At 40.5% G+C, this 27,224-nt stretch overlaps 1 protein-coding gene across 1 annotated transcript in view; it reads left to right on the forward strand.

Moving 5' to 3' along the window:
* Positions 1-25,240, forward strand: part of EMILIN2 (elastin microfibril interfacer 2) — a 30,316-nt gene extending 5,076 nt beyond the window's left edge. Inside the window, exons 3-8 of the mRNA XM_031504014.2 lie at positions 7,697-7,872; positions 9,624-11,558; positions 17,105-17,437; positions 18,013-18,051; positions 24,122-24,259; positions 24,826-25,240. Of these exons, the coding sequence (XP_031359874.1) occupies positions 7,697-7,872; positions 9,624-11,558; positions 17,105-17,437; positions 18,013-18,051; positions 24,122-24,259; positions 24,826-25,163 (2,959 nt within the window). The 3' untranslated portion in view covers positions 25,164-25,240. The remainder of the gene's footprint in view (positions 1-7,696; positions 7,873-9,623; positions 11,559-17,104; positions 17,438-18,012; positions 18,052-24,121; positions 24,260-24,825) is intronic.
* The last annotated feature ends 1,984 nt before the right edge of the window (positions 25,241-27,224 follow it).

The raw sequence follows: 27,224 nt of genomic DNA on the forward strand, positions 1-27,224 counted from the left end.
TAGCCTAGGGCTTGTGCATTGAAAACAGTAAGGAAACTTAAAAAAACTTTAGTCTCCTGGAGTGCTTGTTTGAAAGTCTTTGAGATCCTGCTGGGTGTGGTAAGTTTTCCTGGCTGTCTCTCCAAGCCTGAAATTGTGCATCTCTGTCTCCACACACTGAACACAGCAGAATCTTTCTTCTCTGTGAACTGGACAGGGAATTTTCATTTCACTTATCAATTGAGTTTATTGCAGTAATGTTAAAAAAACCCCAAAAAATCCCATGCTGCTCCCCACTTCACATTAATGTGACAACTTAAAATTTCATGCTTTTCTGGTTTGAGAAATGTGTGACCTGGAGGTCTGGGACCTGTTCTGTTAAGCAACAAACTGTTGCCAAAGCAGTAAATTTTTATTTGCGGGGAGCTCTTGAGCTATTTAAGTGTATTTCATCATAAATCACCCAAATAATAAAGGAACATTTTGTATCATTAGACAGTGGGCAGTGCCGGTTTTACACATTGGGGATATTATGACTCCCATCTGACTTCATTTTTGCATTCACATCTCATCTTTCCCTTCTGGTTCACTCTTAACTTGGTGTCTTGAAAAGTAACAGCTCTCAAAACAATGCTCCATTTTAGTCACAAAGTTGGAGTTCCACTTAATCCCACAGGTTACCTCTTGTCTTCCTGAAAGTATTGGTTATTTGTTTCATCGGGTATTTTTTCAAATACTCTTTCAGCAACAGCTCTTTCTAGAGCATTCTAGAAAGCAGCTTATTTCATGGACAGGGAAGCAGAAGAGATATTATTGGAGCTGAGTTTTGCAGGCAGCTTTATCAGCAGCAGTGCTCTGCATCCTCACTTCATCTCTCCACTTGTGTAAGGTGAGAAATTTGGTTGCTGCTGCTGGAAGAGGCAAGTGATGATGCTGTAAACATATAACCTATTGCAGAGTTGTTCCTGTTCCATCACTGAGCACCGCACGTTGCTGCTCTACAAAACTTCCGTGAATTCCTTTTGAAAGGGCTGTCTTTTCAGGGTTCTCCTATCCCATTTTATTTAAGTGGGATTTTAATAGCTTACTGTTGATCTGTTATCATGTGTTTGACTGGCCTTTCAACATTGTAAATCGCAAAACTGAAGCTGTGCTTTGAGCTTTTCCACAGGCTGTCTCTGGCTCTGAGTTACTGAAATGCATCCTATATCCTTGTTTTGCTGCTCATAAGAAGAGGATGCCTATCTAGTGGTAATTTATGAACATTAAGAGTATTACCATTTTAAACTTCTGTGAATTTCCTACTGGATTTTAGTGGTCAACTTTTTGAAAATAAAATCCTTGGCAGCCAAGAGAGAGTTAGAGAGATAGGTAGGTATTTGTGTATGAAGATATATACACAACAAGAAAAAATCACTAGTATGAGACATGAGGTCATATTTCAGAGTGTGCAGTCCCTTGGTTCATTCTTCCCATGAAAAAAAGCATTTCTCTCCCAAGAGATAAAATTAGAGTTTGAATCTCATCTTTTTTTGATAGAAGAATTCCAGCTGAGTAGCAGAAAATCCACTGTATAAGCAGTGAACAATGGCACTTTTGGAGACTTTGAAATGAAACCATGTGGTGTTGCCTGAGAATAGTTGAATGTTTTTATATTCTACCAGTTCCTGTAATATTCTGTACTTCTTACTGAAGAAAACATGAACTCTGCAGTAAAATTCAGCCAGATTCTCTCAGATGCATTGAACAAGTGTTCAGTGTTGAAGACAGCAAAGTACCAGAGACCAGGCTGTAGTGAGCTGATTGGGGCAGCATGGTTGTCTGCTTCTTCGCTAGAACCACTACCACTAGATGAGATGACAGTTTTATTTAGGGATACACAAATACAACTTTTTCCTTCCTTGTATGAAGGAGTAATACGATCACCTGTGCCAGATATCTGCCCACTTAGCAATTTCTTCCAGATAGAAGGCCATCTTCTCCCATCATACTTTCCAGATAGCGTGAAGCCACCAAGCAAAAATAACCAATGGAAAAAAGTACAAGTCTCTAAATGTTCATTCCTATTTTATGAAACATTCAGTAAAATTACAGTGCCTTCATAGTCAGATACTGAAGCACTCTTTGCAGTGACCTGGATGGGTGATTTCTTGGGTGTGTACACAGCAGGTAATTGTGTTCCTGTGGATGCAGAGTACTTTGACTCATTCCCTTGCTTTCCTTCAGTTTCTTCCCTGTTAATCCTCTCAGACAGTAGCAATTTTTTTTCAGGATTTAGCTCAGAACAGATCTGGTACAAATGTTGGCCGTGCTATACATTGCTGCAAACTTTATGAAGAACTCCCTTGTGTGTCTGTGCAAGCCAGGAGAAGCTGAATCTCCGTGGTCGTATGCACTAGTGATGCTTGTCATAACTTCATATTTTCCACAGAAGTGTCTCAAAACTTTGTTTCTCCCAGCACAAAAAAAATTTGAAACATTCACTTCTTGCTTTTCATTATATATGTTTTGTTTTGTCTATTATGTTAACCAAAGGCCTTTGAGGAACTTCAGTCTAGATGGCTGTGAGTGGGCCAGGCACTGGACTAGTGTCTAAGGTCAGTGGCATTTTTCTCAAGAAAATGTAATTGCCCAGACCCCAATGCCTGTAAAGACATTTACTGACCTACTTTATATAAATTTTGGAAAGAAAAAAAAAAAAGCCAGGTAAAGGGAAAATAGCAATGTAAGATAAGACTTGCTTAAATCCATATGTAAGAAGCAGATTAGTGTCTCTAATGCCAGATGGAAATGGAAAATTATTTTGAAGTTCAATAGGATTCTTTTTAAATAGATTTTTGCTGTATTGCATAATTGGGATTTATTACAGCCTTGATGGCTTGCTTTCACTCAACACCTAGACTTCTGTAGGTTTATCTGTTTGCATCAAAACACATTTTTGCTGCTTGCTATAAATGTCTTAGGATAAATTCTTGGGAGAGACACATTTCTCTCAAATTAGGCTCATCTGTGGGCTAGAACATAAGCTAGCTGCCAGTGCTGCTGCATAGTGGCAAGGTACTCAAAGAAAAAGAATCAAAGGGATTTGATTCACCCTGACCCAAACTGTCTGCCCTGAATGCAGAGGGATGAATCTTGAGTGTGGGAGCTGATGTGCAGTGCAGTGATAGTGACACAGATGCAAGTCAGCAGTGTCCAGCACACTCTGTAGGTAATAGGATGTAAATAATGACTTTAGGGTGAGATGCAGCCCTGTTTTGACTCTGCTGCCTGTGTGGAGTGCTGCTCTAGTCCTAGAAATATAGAGAACTTCATGGAAATACAGAGAACTCAAACCTGTCCTTACCTACACACGAGGCACCTGAAATCCAGCTGTGCTGACAACTGTGACAGACTGCTAAAATCTACAAAGATTTTGGTGAAACTAGGATTGCTGCCACCATTTGGCTGCCACCAATACAAATAGGCCTGCACATTTGGGAAGCAGGAAACATGGCATCAACTGGTTTTAGTTCACTGTTTGTGTAGTATGAACAGCCAATAAGGCTTATTTTCAGCAGAAGTATTTTCGGCCTACAAAATAAAAAATGTTTGGTCAAAATATGATTGCACTTAATTACATGTTCTAGGTAGTGTTTTGGGGTGGTGTCTATATGCCACTTCTGTGCTTCCATTGCAATATATTGGAGATTTGGATGACTGGGACTATGTAGCTATAGTAAACTGTATAAATATAACTACCAGACGATGCAACTTACAAAGAATGTGTCTACATGCAATGAAAATGTTAAGCAGTGTAGATTTGATATCTTCTATTTTATAAAGACAGAAATTTGCGGCTGCTGAAGTCATGGGACTTGTTCCAATCACTACAGAATTTTGGACCAACCTTGAAGCATTGTGCTCAGAGTAAACATTTTGTATGCTGCTTATGTAGAAACATGCTGATTCTGTGGTCCCTTCCTTGCAGTGAGGATGTGGTGGCACTTATCTCATTGCATTTCCCAAAAGGTTGAATGTTAATATCCAGTTACAGAGCTGATCCATATGTTTTCCCACCAATTTCATCCAAATGTTTCTGATTTGTTTTATCGCTATTAGGTGACATTCCAAATATGAGTGTTAACTGTTTCCTTCTGTGGTTTAGCACCGTGAGAATACTATAGTTCATGCCCCAGTGAAAATGTCCAGCATTTGCAGCAAACATGGGTTTTTAATTAAGCATTTTCCTATGGAAGTATTTCTCTCTCAAAGAAGAGGAATATTTGAGTGCTGTTGTCACTCTGTACAACTTCATTTCGGCTGTGAAACACTTAAGATATTAAAAGTGGAGGTTTGTATTAACATTGTGGAAATGTTTTCTCATTTGATCAGCATGTTGAGTTCATGGTGAAGGCAGTAGGTATGGGTAGTTACAAGCCTGTTGCAGAAAAACTAAAAAACAGCTGTTCTTATGTTCTCTGTTGCAATGAAAGATTAGAGACAGTTGATATTCACCTTTATTCATGCCTTGTAAAATTATTATTTCCGTATTTAGCTCAGTTCATCAAGAGATTATGACCCTCATCTTGGATTTGAAGTCCACAGGATAATGGAGTGACTAGGCACAGTGAATGCTGGTGTGTTATATGTAGCTTCTAACCACATAAGAAATTACTATTTTATAGAATAGTTTTGAAGAATACTTGTAAAAGTAATTGTGTTTATTAACACTTATTTGAATAGCAGAAATCCAAGTCAACCAGAGGAAGAGTTGATGCTTTACTGGTTCTGAATTGCATTGCAGCATATACAGGTATAAAATAGCAGAGCCTCAATTTTTAAGATACTCAGGAAACTTTTGTGGAACCTTTTGACAAAATTGCCTCACTAGGTAACTCTGTAAAGATTCACACCTGCCAGATAAGCCATATGAAACTTCGTGTTACATTCCAACTATGTATCTTTATCCAGCTTTATAGAGAAGGAACATTTTGTCTCTCTGGCTGCCTTGAGTGCATTTTGTGTTTTGTAAATTTGTGATTGTGTATTTTAAGTTTGCTGTGGCTATGGGTAATTGGATTCAGAATACTGCAGATTTAAATAAAGCCATGTCTAATTTGTATATTTTGATAGTTCCCAGTCTTGTGTCTTTCACATGCATAGAATCACAAATTAGGGATGCTTAGGTGAAACTTATTGTTTGTTTTGTTAGAACTGTAACCAAGAACATAATTGTGTTCTGTGCTGTTAGACTGCTATATCCTAGCAAAATCCTGGAAGTCTTCAGCTCCTCCACTGAAAGTCACTGAGTGAGCAAAGTTCTGACTTTAAAAAGTATCTTGTGTGATTGAGAACCTCCCTGGGGCTGGATGCATGCTGGCGCTGTCATTTGTTAGTGCAGCTGGATGGTGCTGTTGCAGTGACACCGTTCCTTGCAACTTGCACAGCAGTTGTGCTTGAAGAATGTCATTGGTAGAGAAGCTGTAGCAGTGAAACTGTGATTTTAAAGAAATTTTTATGTGACTGCATTCAAATTAGAGAAGTGGTAGTGTAAGTTCCTGTTTCCTAGCCTTACATGTCTAGCCTTTCTGGAGGAAATGGGAGTAGCTGTGTGATTCATTCAGCTGGACTAGCAGTATAGAGAAGTAGCTCATGGTAAGTAAATTCCAGTTGAATTTTTGAGCCATCCTTGAGTATAGCTGTCTTCTTACCACAGTTCAAAGTGTGAATATGAAAGCTGTTCTAGACACAGATTTTGAAATGTTCTGATTCTAGCTTATTTTGGCTCTAGGGGAACTGTGATTTAGGATTCAGGTTAATTTGTATTTGATGTACCATATCTGAAAACAAAGCAGTTCTAATTTGTGTTGTTTCAAACTTTTAAGAAAGAATTTTTTTAGAAGTGGACTGTTTTTCAATTATATTTAAAAATTAATTCATATTTAAGTATTTTATGCCTATTAGGACCAGGAAACTATAAAACAAAGAAGAGTGAGAATGTCAAACATGCCTGTTTTTTCTTTTTAAGATGGAGTTTGGAAAAGTTTTAAATTTTTGATACTGGAAAAATATTAAGCTTTATTTCTTTTTATTTGTTTATATTATTATTTTGTATTTGGTTGTTTCTTATTATTTTTCTGGCTATTGAAGCCATCTGAAAGTGTCTATATTGATGAAGACTACACAGAAGGTGCTCAAAGAGAAAATTGTCAGAAATGTGATGGAAAATCCTCATTCTGTAATTTGAAGAGCAGCACAATTTGCATATATGTAATTCTTACTCATTTTATAAAATAAGTTTCAGCTATATTCTTAAAATTTTGTTGGGAAAAAAGAGAGATTTGGCATTTGATAATAACTAAAATACTGTATTTTTCAGAAAGGGGTTTGGCCCTGAAAATAAAACGAGGAACACACACAAAGTTAGGAGCAGTTAAGTGTTTTATGGAAATCATACAGAAGTATGTACAACCATTTCCAGCATGGGAAAACTGATCTGGAGGTTCAGAGTTTGCACTTCAGTAATGTGGTGGTTGTGAGAGAGGTTGTAATTACTCTCAAAACCACTTCAAAACACTGAAGTATCTGGTTAATCCTGTTTCTCCTGACTCTGGCAGCTAGCTGGAAGGAAAGGATTCAAACCCAAATTATCTACAGAAGATGTGGTTTAATACTTTAGATAAGGGAGAAAGAAAAGGAAGTTCCTGGGTGGCCGGGATGTTGTTCTCCCTAGTGGTGCCCTCTACATTGCACTCCTCTATTTAATTTATAAAGCACTTTACCATTGGGATTTCTGTACTTTGTAAACAGGGTTCAGCAGATGTTTAAGTGAAAACTGTAGAAGAAATGATGAGCTGGAGTGAAGTCTACAGCTGTTTCATATATGGTAATCAGAAGGTACACAAGGATTGGAAACCTCTGAGTTTACATGCTCCAAGTCAGAGTCTGAAAAGCTGACAGGCACAGCAAACCACTGCAGTTATGAGCAGCTCATAGATGGAGATACAGCACAGGATGACCCTGCCTTAAAGAAAGTTGCACAACCAGAATTTGTCATTTATTAACTTTTGAGTGGTTAATCAGGGAAGCTCAAGGTTGTATGTACATAATGTGTGTATAGGTTTGTCTGCCAGACCCTCTTCAACTTAACTGATGAAGTAGGAATGAGTTGATTTCTTCGTTGGTTGTAGTGTTCAATCTGATTCCTTCTTTCATGTCCTTGTCTGACTCACACTTTTAGCATTTTGTCCTTCTCTGGAATATCCCTCCCAGCTTTGACTGTGCTGTACATATGGGTTCTGAGGAATGGTTTAAGTGGAGACTGTGGAAATACAAATGGGGCAAAGCAGGCAGAAGCATTTTTTGATGCTCAGAAGAGCCCTGGGGGGAGGGTTCCAATGTAAAGTTAGTGGAAAAGCATTTTGAATTTGTAGTCTAAGACACTGGTGGTCACGGGTACTGTCAGCGGTGTCTAATGAGTTGTACCTTCACTTGCCACAACATTTTATCCCTCTGCTCATACATGAAAGACCGTATTCCATGGCTCCCTATCATGACTGTGTTGAATGGAGGCAGCTAGACAGACGCATGTGTTCATTTGATGTTTAAAGCAGAAAATGAATGATGGCTGTAAGTATTTGATTTTCATTATAAAAAGTCCCAAAACCTGTTTTTAATTTTAATCTAAATAGCAGCTTAGGTTATGGATTGGTTAAAATGCTTTCTGTTTCGGCAGATACCGAACGAGTTTCAGACCTCGGTACACAGTTGCATATAAGACAGTGACAGAGCTGGAATGGAGATGTTGTCCTGGCTACAAAGGGGAGGACTGCAGGGAAGGGCCAGCAGAAAAGCCAAACTCTGCTCGTCGTCCCACAACACCAGCGAAAGCTGTTGTGAAGAAAGGCACAGGTAACATTTTGTTTGAATTTTGGTATGCACAGTCATGTCTGGTTTCTTGTTTTATCTTCTAGGGATAACAATCATTATGGTTGCTAGTGAATTCTACTGCTGGCAGATACAAAAGCCATGTGAAAGACTCTGTGTGATGAGGAAATAATAGCCAGGCAATATCAATCCTGATACAGAGAATTTCCCAAAGAATAACAGAGGAATGGGCTGTAGAACACTGGCTGGAAATGGTAGCTGGCTACTCATGGTGCCACAAAATCTTTGGGTTAAGACTGTGGGTTTTGTACGAATTTACAGGGTTTTTTTGGTGTTTTCTCCAATGTTCAGGAAAAAAAAAATACTATTACTAAATAAAATAAAAAAAAAGACCAGGAAAAAACCAAACAAAAAAACCCAGATATGAATTTTAAGGGTTCCTAGCAGATTCACAATGGTTTTTTTTTTAGATTATAAAGTTTTTACAAATTCACATTAGATTATGTGCTTTAATAATGAGGAGTAAGGGAGTAAGTATGGATAAGCCTCAACTTCTGAAAAAATATTTTAAAGAATGAATGGTGTTTGTCTGTGTAAGATACTGTCTTCTGAAAGGGCAAGAAAGAATGCTGTTACTGCCATATTATGCTTTTTCTCCATTAAGAAAAAATGATAAACAAATGTTTCCTTTTGAAGGACCTTTTCCAACATAATTGGAGATTAGTGTCATATATAACACTTAGTCAGATTTCCACATGTGTTTTCTGTGTAGTGGAATGTATTGAATGACTGAATACATGGTTTCAAACTAGTCCCATAGATTATATACCTGCTTTAGGAACAAGGTTTTTAAGTATTTTTTTAGCCAACCTAAAATATTAATTCCAAAAGATGATAATAAAACATGGTGATTATCTGTATTCTTCTTCTCTCTTCTAGACAAAATTAAAAATTACTTTTGACTATTCCTGCAATTTATCCTTTCTTGACCCTGTTTTCTGGGTTTTTGTTCTGGATTTTCTGCAGTTGTTATACATTTTATGTGAAACTGAACATCCAGATTTGTACATGGCTTTGTAAATGAAGTCCTACTAATGACAAGATTCAGATCCATTAATTGATTAATGATAGGTAAAAAGTAGATTGCGGCTAAAAGTCTTCTCTTTCTGATTTTCATACAGTGAGGATAAGTTATTTTAATCTAACAGTTTTGAATGTATAAATTTTACACTTTTATGCATTTTTTATTGCCTACTTAAATATATGCCAAATAATTAGGTATTTGTGAAGCAAGTGGGATAACTGGAGTGTCTTGCAGAACCCCATGTCATATATGGGATGCATATTTGGATCCCAGGCCAGTAAAACATGGAAGCACAAACGCACTTCAGGCACATAAATGACTGTGACTGAAGTTTTCGGTGGGAATTCAGGGGCAAATTATTGTTATGGGAGATGCAGTGGTTCTAAGGTGATGTGTATGGACCTGTATTGGTCTGGTATATATACCATAGCTTAGATCCATTGCTGAGCAGGAGGAGTGGTTGCCAGTTTCTTTATGGCCACTGTATCTTGGCAGGAATTGGTCACTGTGCTGAAACTTTTAGTTCTGAGGTTTTTGATAACATATTAATTATAAATTACTGAAAATAAGAACAGAAAAGACAACAAGCATTAGGCAGTTTAAACCATTATTTCATTTTAAAGAAAAGTGAAATCAGAACAGATACCACTGGGAATATTTACATCCACATTTTGTTATTTCTGGGGAACAGATGCAGAACCAACAGAAGCGCCGGAGCCTCCACCATATGAGAAAAGAATGCAGTTTCTTGAGGACGAATTGTTTAGACTTACACGGTCTGTTATTGAACTCCAGTCCTCCGTGGCAGGTGTGAATGAAAACCTGAAGCTGACTGTACAAGAAGATGCTAGCAAGATGTTGGTCACTTGGCTGAACAACCTTTACGACCGCCCAGAGCCGGACAGTGCAGTTGGTGGTGAAACAGACACTATTCAGCTGCCAGGACTCCTCAGCAATAAAGATCAAAAGGACCCTTTTATTGATTTTGAAATGGAAGATATAAAAGCTGAGCTAGCTGAGGTGAAAGAAGCCTTGAAGATGAGGAATGATGAGCTGGAGGAACTGAGTGGAAAAGTAAAGGGCTATGAAGGACAACTAAAACAACTGCAGGAGGCAGCACAAGGACCTACAATAACAATGCCCCGTGACAATATATATCAGGACTATATAGACTCAAAATTTGAGTCCCTCAGGCAAGAAATAATGGAAGGATTTGAGAAGAAAATGGCAGATCTGAAGAACTCCTGTGACTATAAACTGGAAGATATTCAGCAGCAGTATGATGAAAGTGAAAACAACTGTGTAGGGATAATTGATGTTATAAGAGGAAAAGAGAATGACTTGAGGAAAGAAATAGATTCTCTCCGCACTCAGATTCCATCAAATGATTCCAGCTGTTGCAAGAAGGGTGAAGGAAATGGCTTTGACCAACAGATGAAAGATTTAGATAAGAAGATTGACAGAATTGTGGAAGCACAGAGGATCTTGAATGCTAGAATAGATAATGAAATAATTAGATTGTCAACTCCAGATCTAGAAGATGTGTTTGGTGAGAGGCTGGAGGAGCTAGATGCAAGGATGAATATTACAGAACGAAATGCTGAGGAACATTGTTTCTACGTTGAGGAGACTCTCCGCGGTGCTATCGCTGCTGAGGTGGATGAACTGAGAGACTTGTTTGACCAAAAGCTGCGGGCACTGGAGGTTAGGCTAGGCGGGACTATTTTGGAGATTGCCAACACCACGGACCCAGATGGAATGTTTGTTAATCCTGAGCCTATCTTGCCCAGCGATGCAGGGTTTGCAAATGAGCAGTTTACAGCAGAGATGAATGTTGTGAAGGACAAACTGCTGTCACTAGAACAGCTCTGTGGGCACAAATGTCAGTCTGCACCGCGAGGTACGGAGGACCTTCAAAAACAGCTAGAAAATTGTAATGACAAGTACAATCACTTGCTTTTGAAAACAGAGAATAATTCTGTTATCCTGCAGTCTCTAAATAGCTCTCTTAATGAGAAACTCAACTTAATTAAGGGTAACCAACGTGACATCCAGAAAATGCAGAGAGATGTGCGTGTATTCCGATACAATCTAAATGCCATTGATAAAGATATGAAAAATCTTCAAGATGGCCTGAGCAGCTGCAGGGAGCAGCTTCTGGGTGTCAATTCAACATGCAGAAAAACACAAAGAGGTGTCTTCCGAAAAATTGATCAAATGCAGAGGACGTTTGCAAATCAAACTGCTCATTCCAGTGAGAATTGTTGTGGTGAAGTGAAAGACAGACTAGAACAACTGAATGACCATATCCTGAATGATCTCAGCAAGTGCAAAGAAAAGACCCAAGGTGTCCAGGAGGGTGTTTCAGATGTTGAGAGCAGAGTCGCACATGTTGAAAAAGTCTGTGGCAAGCTGGACTCTGTTTCAGGCAGTTTGCAGAATATTAAAGAAGGTCTGAATAAGCACGTGAGCAGCTTATGGAACTGCATCCGTGAAATGAATGGAACTATAGCATCTCATTCCACTGATATTTCTGGCCTCAAAAACTCTGTCCAACAGTTTCATAGTCAGGTTTCCAAAATCACCACTGCCATTGAAGGCGTGCTGAAATCTCAGCCTGACACAAGTAAGTTTCTTGCTTAATTTTTTTTTTTTTTAATTTTTGTTTGTTTTTCAACTGGCTTTCCTTTCTAAAACTCTTAGAAAAGAACTAAAGAGAGGAAAAGCTTAATATTACACAATTCCTACTTTGTTTTTGCAGTGACTCTAATTTTGGCTCTTTACTCCAGAACACCACAGAGTACTTTGAGTGCTTTTAAAAGTACCCTCCAAAAAAAAAAAAAAAAAAAAAAAAAAAAGCCTTACATGTTTTCGTGTTTAATTGGAGCTAGAATAAAGACAGTGGGAAAAGTAGTGGTTTTGAATAGTGATTTTAAAGTGAGTTTTTTGTAATAATTGTCTGTATTATGCCAATTTATTTGATTTGATTTTTTTGTTTCGTTTTCTTTTGTTGTTGAAGATTATTCTGTATTCCTCAGGGAAAATTGAAAAGCAAGGAGAGAAAAATGAAGTCAAATGAATTCAAATTTATGATAAGAAAGATTTCTTCTAATTGGTGTGCTTAGCATGAGTTTATGAATATAATTCAGCACCAACTCTTTGATCTAGAAGTTTAGCAAATTAGTTCTGGCATATCTTGGCATGGCAATATAAGACTTCTGCTTCATAGCTCTCCCAGAAGCTTGCATTCCCACAAGGTCGTTGGCAGTACTTGGCACATTCCAGCTGGCAATGTTTTAGCACCTCAGCCACTTCAGTTAATAGTCCAACGTGTTGGTGCAGATCTACCTGCACTTTGTTTAAAGTTTGCATTAGAGCAGCTGAGAAGCTGGGGCACATTCCCTTTGGCTCAGAACGCTGGGAAATGGTAATCTCAGCATGCTGGTGAGCCTTGCCATGAAGGTTTGGAGATCTTGCCAAATGCCACTCAGTTCTCTCTGCAGTTCTTGCTCCAAATTTCAGCAGTGGGCTGTTATCCTGAGAGTTGAAGTTTACAGAAGGAAGCTGAGCTCCTGTTTTCCTGTTTCTGTTAGCATGACACAAAATCATAGGAATTAGGGACTGTTTTGAAACTGCACTCGTCGGTTGGTTGATGCTACTGGTTTTAATTCTGTGCACATATGAAATAAATAAGAGGCCAATTTCTGTGACTGGCTAATATTAGAAGAGGTGCTGAGGAAAGAGCCTGTGTGCTGTTGCAGCTGGTGGTGGTTGGGAGAGATCTGACATGAGACTCTTGAGTGTTCTTTCTAAAATGGACAAGTTGTGCCCCATGAAGGGAAGAATATCCTTCTCACCCCAAGGTAGAGACTTGAAAACCTGCGATAGATGTGTTTCTTTTGTTTAATTGTTTAAAACCAACTGTATAGCAGTACTTGACACAAAAATCCTTCTGAGGTGAGAAGCTTTTGTGTGAAATTAAAAAAAAAAGTTTCACTTAACTTTAAAAGAGGAAGTGGAGTGAAGAGGGACTGTAAATATCAGATAATTCTTTTGCTGTAATTTTGACTTAAATTCAACAGGGTTGGGACCTTTATCCCTCAGTCTTGCAGAAGCACCCCAGTCACCATTAAAATGGAAGATCATGTATCTGTGTACTCCTGTTTCTCATCCATCTTGCCCAAAATTAACTAGCACTGGGGACCAGCATTGAAGAAAGGTCCAACATACATACAAGTACTAATCTTTCTTCTGCTATTTGAAGCAGGTGTTCGAGTGACCTCATGGGTTGCATTTATCAACCCCTGCTACAATGTATTAAAGCATTAAAAAGCCTCTGCTCACCTGGGTTTCCATAAAATAATACCTTTTCAGAGCAGATCCCTCCATCCACCACTGAATGTTAAAAGCCTGTGGAAGGACAGTGCTGCTGGGTCTGGGGTGCAGGCACTCTTAGCAGCCCTTGCTGCTCTGGGGCGCCTCTGGCCTCTAAAGGATTTGTGAAGCACACAATGCAGTTCCCAAATGTTTCCAATTACAATAACGCTGTCTGGCACAGCAGCCTAAGTAAGTTTTGAGTTGCAGAAGAATTTTGGCAAAAGAGCCTTTTTTGGAAGTGATTTTGGGAACCCTGTTACATGAGTTGGGGTATGGCTTTAACTATTTTTACATTTATGATCTGTAGCCTTGTCTGCTATACCAACATTATTTGACAGGAAGACCTGAACTTGGATCAGTGGAGCATTTCTTATGCACAGTTTGCCAGCATATCGTAGCATTCAAATGATGTCATTTGACTTCTGAGGGGCCAAAACAGAAACAAGTTGTTACTAATAAAGTTGTTGAGGGCAGTAAGGCAAGGAAGTGTTGCAAGAAAGGAAACACAAAATCTTACCAAGCAGTGTAAGCCTTGCAAGGTCAAATGGCCCTCCTCTTAAAAATATCTCTGTAATCTTCCATATTTTTTATTCAGGGGTTTCAAGTGCCTCAATCCAAACTAAGAAGCCAATTTAGCAAGTGACTGTGCATCACATATGAACTCAGAGACCAGAAATATATTTGATTTATTGTAATTCCTGGCAAAGGTAGTGAAATAGCCTGCAGCACACAGGGCAGTGGTGACAGCAGCCAGTGGTCTGCTCTAAGCATTTAGGGAACCATGCATGATGTTCTCTCCAAGGTAAAATTATCCAGCAGCTTTCCATCCGTATTAAATGGTGTCTTCCCCCAGCTCCAAGTCTGGTAGTCTAAGTTGTTCTCATTGCACTCTGTTTGTCTCTGCAGGTATGTTTGCCCTTCACATGGCATGAAACTGAAAGCCATGCTAAAGTTGGTGGTCTCTTTTAATGTACTGCCTTTTTGCATATATATATCCATGAAGTTTTCCAGGAATCAAAAGTGGGGTATTGCAGCCAGATACTGTTCTGGGAGTGCAGTTGGCTTTGGTTACGGGTATTTGACCTGACCTGCAATTTCTGTGGTAGTTGTCTGTGTAGCAGGGTTTTGAAACCAACAGCAAAATGTTGTCTGATGAAGTTGTGGCCTAAGAAACCAAATGTGTGCTCTGCATTACGGCATGGATAAAATGCAACATAAAAATTTTAATGCTGGAGTGTGAATAGCCATACAGTCAATTCCTCTGGGCTCCCTGTAAGCTTGTGCACAATGCTGCTTTCTAACAGAATTGTAAAATTCCCTTGGTGTCTATAACAAAACTCAAGTGAGACCTTTTTGGCTTCTTGTGAGAGCAGTTACAGATTCCCTTACTCTCTAGTTAGCTTTATCCACTTTATTTCTGTGTTTCGGGGGCTGAGGAGAGCATCAGAAGATGCTGGTATGTGGTGTGGTAACCACACTGTCACTCACAACAGCGATGACAAGCAGAGCAGCAAGGATGCTGCTGCTGAGAACAGTGTTGCTGTTCCTAGCTGTGCAATGATCTCAGCTCTGTTCTTGCCTTCCCAGATAGAAGAGAAGATTGTGTTCATGGCCTGCTCAGCAAAGTTCAGGCAGATCTCTACTCACACATATCTGATTGCTTCCACTTGAATTTGAGCTTTAGGCCAGTGATTCTGGGTTTAGTGTTATGGAGATGGGACAGTTCTGAATATTGCAGTGTTCATGTTGCATGCAAGGAAGCAGTGTGCTCAGGATACGGGATTTCAGTTGTTATTTAAAGGTCTAGAAATGCAAAGAAAAGAAGAGAAATGTAGTCATTTTCTCAGTGTCATCCCAAATAATTGTCTTAATGAAACTTAGCATAATTAACTAAAGAAATGACAAGTGCATGCATCCCAAGTTAAGGTACTTTGTCAATTTGTTTTTTCAATGAGGTTAATATGAAGATTTTAGTTGAAGGTCTAAATCAATGCCTCTGTGGACAGAAATTGTCTTACAAAGCAAACAATTCTGTTTAAAAATTAACTTTAATACTTTCAGAGTTTTTTGAAAATGTTTTAAAGATTTTTTTAATTTTAAGGTTTTTATGAAAATAATTTTAATCTGTATAAAGCAAACATTTCACTATTTAGGCTTCTGCCTTGTGGACAGTTACTGAGTGAGCTTCAGCCCAGCTTTGTGGTGCATTGCCTGTATGAGTTTCAATTCTCCTGACGCTTAAAAGTCAGCCAGCAAAGCTCAGGCAGGTTTTTTCCTAGCAGCCATATCTAGAAAATTAATGCAGATGGTGTGAGACTATGACTTCAGACAGCCTCCCAGTCCTCCTGCAGGCTTATGTAGGCTTTTATGAGACTGAAAACAAGAAATGAAATTCACAAGGGTAAAGTGCAGGTGTTGAGTAGTCACAGAACAGCAGGTGGGTTGCCAGTGACGCTGTCTGGACCCCAGACACGTGTTGGGGACAATACCTACACAAATTTTTTGTAAGCTCTTCCCCAAAGGTGTAGAGTAAGGCTCTCCTGGGCTCCCCAGACACACAGCAGAGCCAGGGGAAGCCTCACACCACATCTGCTCCTCGGCACAGCCAGATGGCTTGGCCCTAGCCACTGGTGAATTTGCCTAGGCTGATTTTGGACTGTACTGAATAGAAGTGCTTCATTGTGAGCATCACTCAGAGAGGTGATTCTACTGCTCTACCAAGCATCTCTGGTATGCAACAAGTTGTATCAGATAAATTTGCAAGGGGATGTTTGCTCATTTCTACAGAAACTCACAGTCATCCCTGCACATAAAGACATGTTTTAGTCTCAAAATGCAAGCAAACTAACCTATGCTGAGGTTTAATTTAGCATGAAATTCTGTTTATTCTGTGTAAAGCTGTCATTGCATCTGCTAAAATCTACATTTGTTAATTTCTGTTCTTAGTGTAAATGTAATTCAGCTTTACACTTGGGAGAGCATTGCCTCTAGGGCTTAATTTTTATGAATAAACCAAAATTCCTATAAAGGGTTAGAACTTGACCAGATACACAAAGGGAACCATGTCAGTGCTGTTCAACCCTGATGTCATATGGGTTGGCTGCCCCACTGGAGAAGATTTTAATGGTGTCTCTTCTATTTAAACAATAAATAATTTTCTGGTAGATTATATCTTTGAGTCCTGCCTTTATTGTCAGAAAATAATAGTAATGAAAGTACTAGGACGTTTAAGTTTGTTGTTTTGCAAAGTAAGGGAAAAAACCCTCTTAAGTCATGTTCATTTACTGATGTTTTTTGCTGTGGATAATTTTCTTTATGGTCGTGCTAAAGAGGCAGCCTTGTGCTAAGAGCTGTGGGAGTAGAGAGTTGAAAGCAAGAACAGTGGGTGTGAGGGGTTGAGGAGAACTGAAGTGAAAGGGGGGAGAGAGAGAGAGAAGCACACTGTGGAATGAAGGTACTGGTGGGAATAAGTGTGATACTCCACCTGTTTGTGCAGAAAAGCCAAGCTGGTGTAACAATTGAATGAATGTTCATAGGTTATTTGATTTCTGCTTGTCCTGTCTCCAGGCTGTCTTCATTCCTTTCCCTGTGTCCCAGGGCTGTAAAGAGTGGAGTCTGTTGTACTTCAGGAGTTGGATGGCGATTAGCCAGTGCAGTCTCAGATCTGAGGGAACAGGTGGCCTCCAACTGAGTCCTGTTTTATTTTGAAGTATTTATCATAAAAAAAGATGCAAGCTTATGTTCTATTTTAGGCAAATAATTTTGTATTTTTCCTCCTCTTTCATCATGCCAAAGGGCGACCAGAAGTACCACAGCAGCCGTTGCCACCGAGGCCACCCATGCAGCCCCAGCCTGGCATATCCCTGCTGCCATCACGGCCCAGGATACAGCCCCCACGACAGAGGATCCCCCTCCTCCCACCACAGCTGAGACCTCCTCCACGCCCAGCTCTGCCAGGGTCAGCAGTTGTGCCACTTCTGCCTGGAACAACCGGCATCATCTTGGAGACTGGGGAGGCAGGACCTCCTGGCACGGTTTTAATGTCTGGGAGAGGGCGTCTTAGAAGTGTGGATGGCCAGGCTGGCCAGAGTACCATGCCCATTGCTGAGGGGTATGCTGGAGCACCAGGTGAGACAACCAGGCTGGTAGTGCATCACTCCTGAGTGCAATGGACGTGTCAGGTCTTGCTGGAGAGCTGACACTGAGACCTGCTGTGCTTTACCAGCCCCCTTTTGGCCTTTTGTGGACACCCACTGAGGCTGTTGCTGTTGGGAATGGGTTTACAGCAGAGATGATTTGTGAATGGGCCTCTGCAGCCTCCAGCTGGCTGCAGAAGTAGGGAAAGCACATCCAGTGCCAGTTTTACTGCCTTTCCAAGGATGCACAAAGCATGAGGTCAACAGAGATGATGTAAAATCACTGGTAACTACAGCAGTCTTTGTCACTATGGAAACTGAATTATTTTCTTTCTTTCCATAATGCTTGCAGTAGATTTAGTATATTGGAGTAATAAGTTGGTTCTCTTTGCCGTGACCACTCCAGTTTAACAATAATTGAGCATTTCATAGGAGACACTATTCAACAGCTGTTTTGGTAGCTTGCTTTTCAGTAACCAGGGATGCTTTTTAGTGATATCGCAGTGATATTTGGTCATAATTTACTCTGCTGTGTACTGAGTCACACATACCACTTTTCCTTTGTAGGATATCCAAAGTCATCTCATCCTACCACGGAATCACAAGGTAAGGCAGTTGTTTCCTAGAAATTTTTCACATGGGTTCTTAACATTTATTTCAATCCCTGGATGGTCAGGGCTGAGAGAAAAAAACATGTGTTAATTTTTAGTATTTAAGTTTAGCATTGAGGAAAATTGGATTGATTTTTGCTAGACCTAAGCAAAATAAAACCTGTATCTTTTGAAAATATAGAGGTGGGGAGAGGAGTTAGGTTTTGAAAAATCATTTCAGGTTCTTGCTACTGATTTCACTGTGTGTTTTTTAAATAAGAGAGTTTGTATTTTCTAACTAATTTCACTATGCACCTTTCTGTTTGCTTTCTAAATGAGAAAATAAATAGATATTTATGATGGTTTTACTATTTTTTTAATAAAACATGAATAAGGCCAAGACTAAGATCTTGAGTAACTGCTGGCATCTTACTCTAGTGCATGGGGTTGTTCTTCTACTGGGAGAGTTTCTGGCTTCATTCTAGTCACCAAGGCTGGAGTTCCTGACTTCAGTAAAAGCAGAAGTGCTGCCAATGACAGCCACTGATTACAATGATTCAAAATGCAGTTTTCTGGGTTTGCTGGGGTGCATTTTTTTATAATTGTTAATATCACTATTTATGAATTTGTATGATGAACAGGCATAAAATTTATGTGGGACATGCTGGTTGGCCTAGATAAATATGTTGATTGGGTGCTGCCAGCCCTGCAGCCTCATACTCAAGATATTATCAAACCCTGGAGAATGGTATCCTTGATCAAAGTATTTCCACATCCTCTTCAAAAAAAGTTATTTAATTTAAATTTGTTTGTGGAAATATGGGTGATAGATGGAAGTAAAACATTAAGGCTTTATGGAATTCAAAAACCTACTGCCCCAGGATTTAGTTTGATGGTCATAACAAAATCACAAATACACTTCATGAAGAATGGTCTGGGGACTGACAAAAAAAGAATTGTAAAGAGTTCATGCTCTCATAGTGATATTCGTACCTGCTACTTAAAATTCCATCATAGCCTTAAAGCAATCTTTTTGCATTTGAGGATTGTAGTGGTAAGAACAGGCAGCAATAGATGAGGTTTCTGGAAGAGGATAAGAAGTAAAGAAACAGTCGTTTATCTTGATGCCAGCAAAACCAATATAGATGTCTAGATTTCTGTGATAAATGGATTTCCTGGGGGTTTTCTTCCCATAGCAATTTATAGATAGCAGTATTTTAATAAGTTTATGCTAAAACTGTGTGAAACAGTAGGTGGATGTTAGAAGTGTTGAAAAGGTGGGGCAAGGCGGGAGTGCACCCATCTGCTGTTTGGTGGAACATGTTGGTGGAACAGTTACCACCCTGGGGTCCAGAGGGAGGTAGGCTTGACCAGAGAGTTCATTTTCCTGATCCATGCCACTGAACAGCTATCTAAATACAAGATAATCCTGCTGACGTCCTTAAAATTCCCACAGTGTGCCTTGCAGACCTCAGCGGGAGAGAGTCAGAAAAGAGAGAGATAAAAAAGCTGTTCAGACTGTTGTGGAGTTGGAGCATTTACATCCAATGTCTCTAATCAGGACTGCTGGATTGATGGGCTGAGGACAATTGGATGAGGTTCAACATGACCAAGTAGCAGGTCCTGCACTTCGGCCACAACAACCTGCTGCAGTCTCGGGGCAGAGTGGCTGGGAAGCTGCCCAGAGGAAAAGGACCTGAGGGTGCTGGTCAACAGTGGCTGAACATGAGGCAGCATGTGCCCAGGGGGCCAAGAAGGCCATTGGCATCCTGGCCTCTATCACAAATAGTGTGGCCAGCAGGACCAAGGAAGTGATTCTTCCCCTGTATTTGGCACTGGGAGGCCACACCTCAAGTGATGTGTCCAGTTCTGGGCCCCTCAACCCAGGAAGGACATTGAGGTGCTGGAGTGTGTCCAGAGAAGGGCAGTGAAGATGGTGAAGAGTCTTGAGCGCAGGTCCTGTGTAGAGCAGCTGAGGGGGCTGGGGGTGTTTAACCTGGAGAAAAAGAGGCTCAGGGGTGACCTTATCACTCTCTACAGCCACCTGAAAGGAGGGTGTAGCCAGCTGGGGTCGGCCTCTTCTCCCAGACAACAAGTGATAGGGCAAGAGGACATGGTCTTAAGCTGTACCAGGGAAGGTTTAGGCTAGACATGAAGAGAAAGGGTGTAATGGACTTGGAATGGACTACCCAAGGAGATGTTTAAGGAATGACAGGATGTGGCACTCAGTGCCACGGTTGACATGGTGGTGTTCAGTCATACGTAGGACTCGATGATCTGAGGTCTTTTCCAGTCTAATTGAGTCTGTGATTCTAATTGTCAGTGTTTGATGAAGAGAGAGCATTCTAGGACAGAATTCAGCAGTTAATAGTGCTGTGGAAATTAACAGCTGGAGAAGGGAAGATTTTTGGCTTATTGGAGGAGGAACTTACTGTGTAAACAAGGCATCAAGGAATCCTTACTGTCTCATTAGCTCTGGACAGCCATTTGTGATGTCTTTGGCAGTCTTCACCCAGTACATTTTGTATACTTAAATTCAAATCTGAAAGATGACCAGACCTTCTTGTACTATAATTCCTAATGTAAGAAGCTTGTACTATTAAAATGGCCTTCTGAGTACTCACTTTCATTTCTGAATGTGTTTCTGAATAGCTTCTGTTACATAAAAGCACTGCTCAAGAAGAAGTTGAGGGCTACAATGCTCCAATTCTGTCTCCTGGGACTAAAGTAGCCCACTTTCATGCTTTTCTTGAATGCTGAGGCATGATTTGCATATTTTCAGTACCAGAGAATTTATTTTTTTTTCAGATTCTTTAGCTATGTATAAGAAACATTAGGTAAGTGCTGGAGCAATATTCTCTTGCTGCAGTGTGAAAGGATGGAATTGTAAGAACAGACAGATGTTACTAACAGACTCAGCAGGAAAGTATGTGTGTCTTCATAACACACTGAGATATCATCCACATCAGAATCACTGTGACTTAGCAGAGCAGCTTCATTGAGCACTGGCTCGTGGAAATTAGTGTTGTGCTGCATGGCCAAGCCATAGGCAGAGGAATGTTTCTGAAAATGAGATGTTAAGGTCAAATTGGAGAATTTAAAAAAAAAACATAGGCAGGGAAGTGACAAATTGCTTGAATTTTTGTCCCCTTTGCTCTAACTGAAATTACACACTTTGCCCCCATTTAGCTTTAGAAGTATTGACCATTTGTGAGAGGAAATCTGACAAATCCTCCTTAGTCCTGCGGTATCCAAGAGAATCATAAGTGCGTACTGACAAATGAATTATGTACTTAGTCTCTCTTCTGTGTCAGTTCTTAAAGAATCCTCATTCCCGTTGCTGAGCAGTTGTCCACAGCACCTTCACATTGTTAGTTTTTTCTTCTTTCATCTTGATAGCAAATGCCTATGCTGTGTGCTGTTTTGTTTTGCTTAATGATCTTTTTTTCTTTTCTTTCCTTCTGGCCCTTGGGCTCTGTGGGAGGCATGAACTGTTCTTGGAACCAGGAACACAACTAGCAGATGGGTGGAAGTAGATGTAACCTAACAAGGGCCACCCATGCATCTTCTGTGGTTTTTTGACTCCCCAGAACACACGTAGGATAGTGTAGTTTGCCAAGAACAGACTTACCTGCTCCTGTTTACCTGTGTATATATTATCAAGTGAAACCTTCTTGAATGCACCTGAAGTCAAAAGAGCTTTTTCCTTCCCCAAAAGGGGGAGTAAAACTGTGGTTGAAACTTCTGTAAAGCATTTTGTCTGATTAGCAGTTTCTTCATCAGAGCTGTGCCTATGGTTCACAGCTTTAAAATGCTTTAATTTTTTTTTTTTCTGATGTTTATACTTCCACAATATTGACTGCTTAAGTGAAAGTAAGTGTCCAAGCCTGGACCTTCCTTCAAGAAGCTGAACTTTGATCTTTGCATGAAGAAAAGTGTTTGTAAGAGGGGACATGTAAGAGAAGGTAGCAGCCCTCTGTGAAGTTTTGAAAAAGCACTGCTGAGGTGTTGGTAGGAATTGTGAAGTCTTTAAACCAGCACAACTCCATCTAGAAGGTGGGAAGAGGGGAGGAGAGAACAGACACACTGCATCATTACTGTGTCTCCTTATATCACCCCCTGAACTGATCTACAGGATATTTAGACAGGTTTAAGATTTCTCCTTTGAATAGATACATATGGTGTGTTAAACTCAGCTGCAGATCTGAAGCAATTTCATGAGCTTAGCAACAAATAGTTAGTTCTAATAACTATTCTAGCAGTTACTGAAGGAAAATCTTGAAGGAAGCTGTGGAGAGCCAGGGCAGGAGTCATTCCTTTATTCAGATGACACCAACCCAAATGTAACTGTTGCTGTTCCAAAGCTGGCAGTGTTTCTAGACAGGCAGCACATGGTTTGTTCCATTTTGCAGGGAAAAAAAACTTTTGAGTGAGCCAACAATTTGAGTTGTGTTTTCAGTTCATTTCAGTCTCAAGGTAAGCTGAGAGTAGTTTCTGTGTAAGTAGCATTGTGTTAAGGTGGTGGAGCTTTACAGAAGCTGTTTAAGTAACTAGGCTTCCTGCAATTAATTTTGGTCCTTTCTAATAACCTCATCTTAGCTTGCAGGAGCACCTGCAGGCACACTGGCAGGTAGGACTAATGAAAAAGGGCTTCTGTCTATCTTCTGAGCTTGAGACAAAATGTTGAATAAGAAGATTTCCAAAGGTACATGAGGCAGCTGGTTACCAGCCCCTGAGGGAAATCAATGTAGTTATCTGCCAATTCTGAAGTTGCAGGCATGTCTTCCCCTTTGCCTTCTCCTCCCCACTTCCCCAGGCTGAGTTATTCAGAAAAGCAGTGGATAGCAGAACATTTGTATATCCACATTTTAGATGGAGTTATGTGACTTTTTAAGCTTCCGTTTTTAAGAAATATCCTCTGAATTAGGTTGGATTTTAGGAAAAGTGTTTTTACGCAGAGGATGGTCAGGTACTGCAAGTGCCAGGGAAGTGGTCACAGCACCTGCCTGATAGAGTTCAAGAAGAGTTTGGACAATGCTCTCAGGCACAAGGTGTGATTGTTGGAGTGTCCTTTGCAGGGCCAGGAGTTGGACTTAAATGGTCCTTGTGGGTCTCTTTCAATTCAGGATTTTATGAATTTAGCATTTGTTGCTGATCGACATCTCTGATTCAGAGAGAGAGGGCAAACATTAATTTTAAGGAAGGTACGGAAGGAGCAGGGTGAAACAGCAGCTCTGGACAACTTTAGGGCATTTGTTGTTTAGCTGCTTGCCCAGACAAAGCAGCAAGAATTGACTACTTATAGCAATGTGTACTGCTTTAAGGAAAATGTTTAAAGGGAAGGTATTTGGAATGGGATTAATAAGTGGCTGAGCACTGAACACTTGATATTAAGTCAGTTTGTTAAAAGTTAAAATTGTCATAATTGTCCAAATTATAATTCATCCAACTCAGTCTAACAGCAGTGCTCATCTAGCAGCTGGATAGCCACTCTAACATACTTGCCTGTTTGATCTGCTGAGAAAAGAAGAAAAAAGTGTACAGTGAAAAGTCCCCCAAAAGAGAAGTGCTGGAGAGAGACAAAAGGTTCTCTTTGCATTAATATGGAAATGTTATATGTTCTTATAGTCATTTTCACTAGACTTTGGCAGAGAAAGTGGGAGACCTAAGTTGTGCACAGCTTCTCAATATGACAAGGAAAGCATTTCTATGGCCATTGTGATAGTGATGAAGAATGGACGTGTTGAAAGGCTGCCTCTGTCCTAAGAAGGTCTTGGGCAGAAGCATTGTTGAATTGAAGGATAGTAGGATTTCCACTGCCAGCATTTACTAATTATTTCCTTAAAAGGGAAAACAAAACCCAAAAGGAACCTGTGGCCAAGGTAGGAACTTCGGTGCTCAGTAATTTTTATGGTGAGATGCCTGGGCCAGCAGTACATATTCTGCTACTTCTGTCATCCTGTAATTGGCAGAATTAGTCCAAGTGGAGTATGTGAAGGAACAGACAGAGGATTATAAGGCATCATAGGGAAAAGGCTGTGTTATCATCCTGATGTGACTCTGATTCATGTTGTTACCCATTTCAGGACCTGCCACTGCTGCTGTGCCCTCTCTGGTGTCATTTTCTGCTGGGCTCACACAGAAGCCTTTCTCCAGCGATGTTGGTGTGGTTCACTTCAACAAAGTGCTTGTGAATGATGGGGACTATTATAACCCCAATACAGGTAACAGCCAAGGAATGCACCCACAGACATGCTGGACAGGCAGGAGCATGGGTGACCAGCATTCCATGTTACCTCAGGCCTTGCTGGTACATTGAACAAACCAAGTCCATCTAAACTAGGCACACGGGGGTAAAAGCTTCCTGTGGGTGTGCACAGGCATGCACTTTCATGGCTGGTTTTCCATGACTGCCCAGTACTGCTGAGACCCAGCTCACCTCTACATCTGCCCTGCCAGCACAGCTGGTTGTGCTCCTCAGCCCACCTGAGGCTAGCTGAGCCCAGGTAGCAGAGGTGAGGTTCTTACTCATCCACAGAGAGGGAGGGGAGGAGAGTTCTCATATTGCCTCCCCAGGGTCCCAACTGGGCATGCCTCCTTCTCAAGCACAGTGCTAGGTGTGCCTTCGTCTCCATGACTCCAATCAGTCGGTCACCTGCCCAGGCTGACCTTGTTGCCTTACAAAGGAGGGGGTGACCCACATGGCTTTATGTTTGTCATTGTGCTTAGGGCAGTCAGGTGTCCCCATTTTGGGTGGCTGAGGTCAGTCCAGGCTGTCTCTCTTCTGCAGGCATTTTCACATCGCCGTATGAAGGGCGCTACCTGATCACCGCCGTGCTGGCCCCGGAGAGGGACGAGTACGTGGAAGCGGTGCTGTCCGTCTCCAACGCGAGCGTGGCTCAGCTCCACACTGCTGGCTACAGAAGGGAACTGCTGGAGTATCACAAACCCTACTCGGGGAAACAGACCTGTGGTGGTCCTGGGACGTTCCACCTTGTTCTTCACCTCAAAGCAGGAGACGAAGTAAACGTTGTTGTAACAGGAGGCAAATTGGCCTACACAGACTCTGACGAAATGTACTCCACGTTTAGTGGAGTTCTCCTTTATCCTTCCATTTCTCATGTTTAGGTTTGAACCTTGAACAGGGGAGAAGGGTAAGATATTCAGAAGAAATTAAGTGTAATAAAATTCAAAGCTTTAATATATTCAGTTTATATATTTGATTTCAGTGATGGGTTTATAGTCTATATGGAAACATTTTCCTTGTCCCTTGTTTCCAGAGGTAGCTACAAAAGACACATTTCTGTAGCTAAATGAACTCCTTCCCAAGCTGTTTACCTGTAAAAGCAGAACAACAGTTTAAACAACATGTTCTCAATAGATATATCTCCATTGTGCTCCTGCCATTCCCTAAGCAATTGCCTTTGCAATTTTCTCCCTAGGTTTTCAAATTGTCCCTAGTGTATCAAAGTTTACATCTTTGCTCAAGTTTACAGTTGTGGTCAGCTATTTTCATGTTTTCAGTAAAGCAGAGCCAAGAAAGTGAAATTGTAGTGAATATGGTTGATGAATTTTTACTCCTTGTACTATTTTAGTAATGTGGGTCGGCATAATCAATTCATTCAGTGCAATTGCAAACCGTGGTTGTACAAAGCAAAATGATATTAATCTGCATCAGTTTTCACTTTTGCCTTTAAGGGCCAAAAGTGCTGGGAGACAAGGTGAGTGACTCAGGTGGAAGCAGCAGTGCAGGAAGAAACTTGCCTCAGCTTTCCACGGGGAAGATGTGAATGCAAGGTGAAGTTGCTACTACTGAAGGATTTAGAACAGTTATTGTCTATTTATGGAGTAAAAAGATGATTGGCTATTCATGACACTCTTGAGATTAAAGCTTGCTGCTGGAAGTTAATAAAACAGGTCAGAAAAATCAGAATCAACTTTGCTTAGCTACAAAAATGGTGATTTTGAAAAGTTTAAAAAATTTTACAGGGTTTGTTTCTGGCAGTGCAGCAGTATTTGCCATTAGAAGGGAAATTTTTGCATTGTAGAAGACAAATCAGAGAAAAAAGAAATAAAAATGTTATTAGTCAATACTGTCAAATGCACAAACCAACCCTCTGCCAGAGTCATTGTGACAGACTCCTGCATTGGTGCTTTTGGGGGAGCTTTAACACCCAGCATCTGTTTATATGGATAAAGCAGCCTTCTTAGCTTAAACAGACAACACATTTGAGGCAGCAGTATTTTATTTTGCACACTAGCCACTTCTCAGTGGAGGTAATAAAAATGATGCTTTGGTTCTTAGGAGTTAGCATTTTGATCCAGCCATGTTTAACTGATAGCAGGACTGTATGTTCATTTTTCACATGTACATACATTTGTCACCTGTACATTCTTTAGATCAACTGACCTTTTTAGTAGTCTGTTTGTGCCACATAGAGTAGTATTTATCATCGTGGTTTGTGTAGTGTCTTTTTCCTTATTACAAATGCAGAACAGCTGTTTGTAGCCTCAGAACAAACAATTTTTTTAGGTGAGGGAAGAACTCCCTGCCCTGTAAAGCAGTACATTGTATTTAGCTGAAGCCTTTCCCATCTGAGGAGATCAGATGAAGACTTGTGCTTTTGTAACTTAGTTTTGGAACAGATACTCCCTAATAACTATGTTTCCAGGCAATGAGATGGGGCCTTCCCACAACAAATTACCACATCCTGGAAGCTGAGCTGCTTTAAGAAAAGCAGGAATAAAAACCTTTTCTGTCCACAGAGGACCTCTGAGTCAGTCCTAGTGCAGCTAGGGTTGCACTGGAGCAGTTGTGAGCACAGGAAGGAAACTGTGAGTGGAGTTTTAAAGCACCTGATTTGGGAAGATCTCTTGACACCTGATTTCCAGAAATGACGGTGTTAGAGATAAGCAGAAGCTGGGCCGGCTGTGTTTGTAGGAGGAAGGCTTTTCTGTCTGTTTCTGACAGAGCAGCTGGTAGTCAGTAGCCCAAGATGTGCAGTGAACTTGCACTTCACAGCCTGATCAAAGCCTATGTCTCCTTTCCCTGCCTGTGCTTCTGGACCTGTGCGTTATCATGCAGTCAGCAACTGCACACTTGTTCAAGGAGGGCTTAGCATTCTTTTGTCCTTTCTGTCCCATGCCTTTCTAGGTCTCAGAATGGTAGGGACAGACAGGAAAGGTTGT

This window comes from Lonchura striata, chromosome 1, assembly GCF_046129695.1.
Source record: "Lonchura striata isolate bLonStr1 chromosome 1, bLonStr1.mat, whole genome shotgun sequence".
Taxonomy (NCBI): Eukaryota; Metazoa; Chordata; class Aves; order Passeriformes; family Estrildidae; genus Lonchura; species Lonchura striata.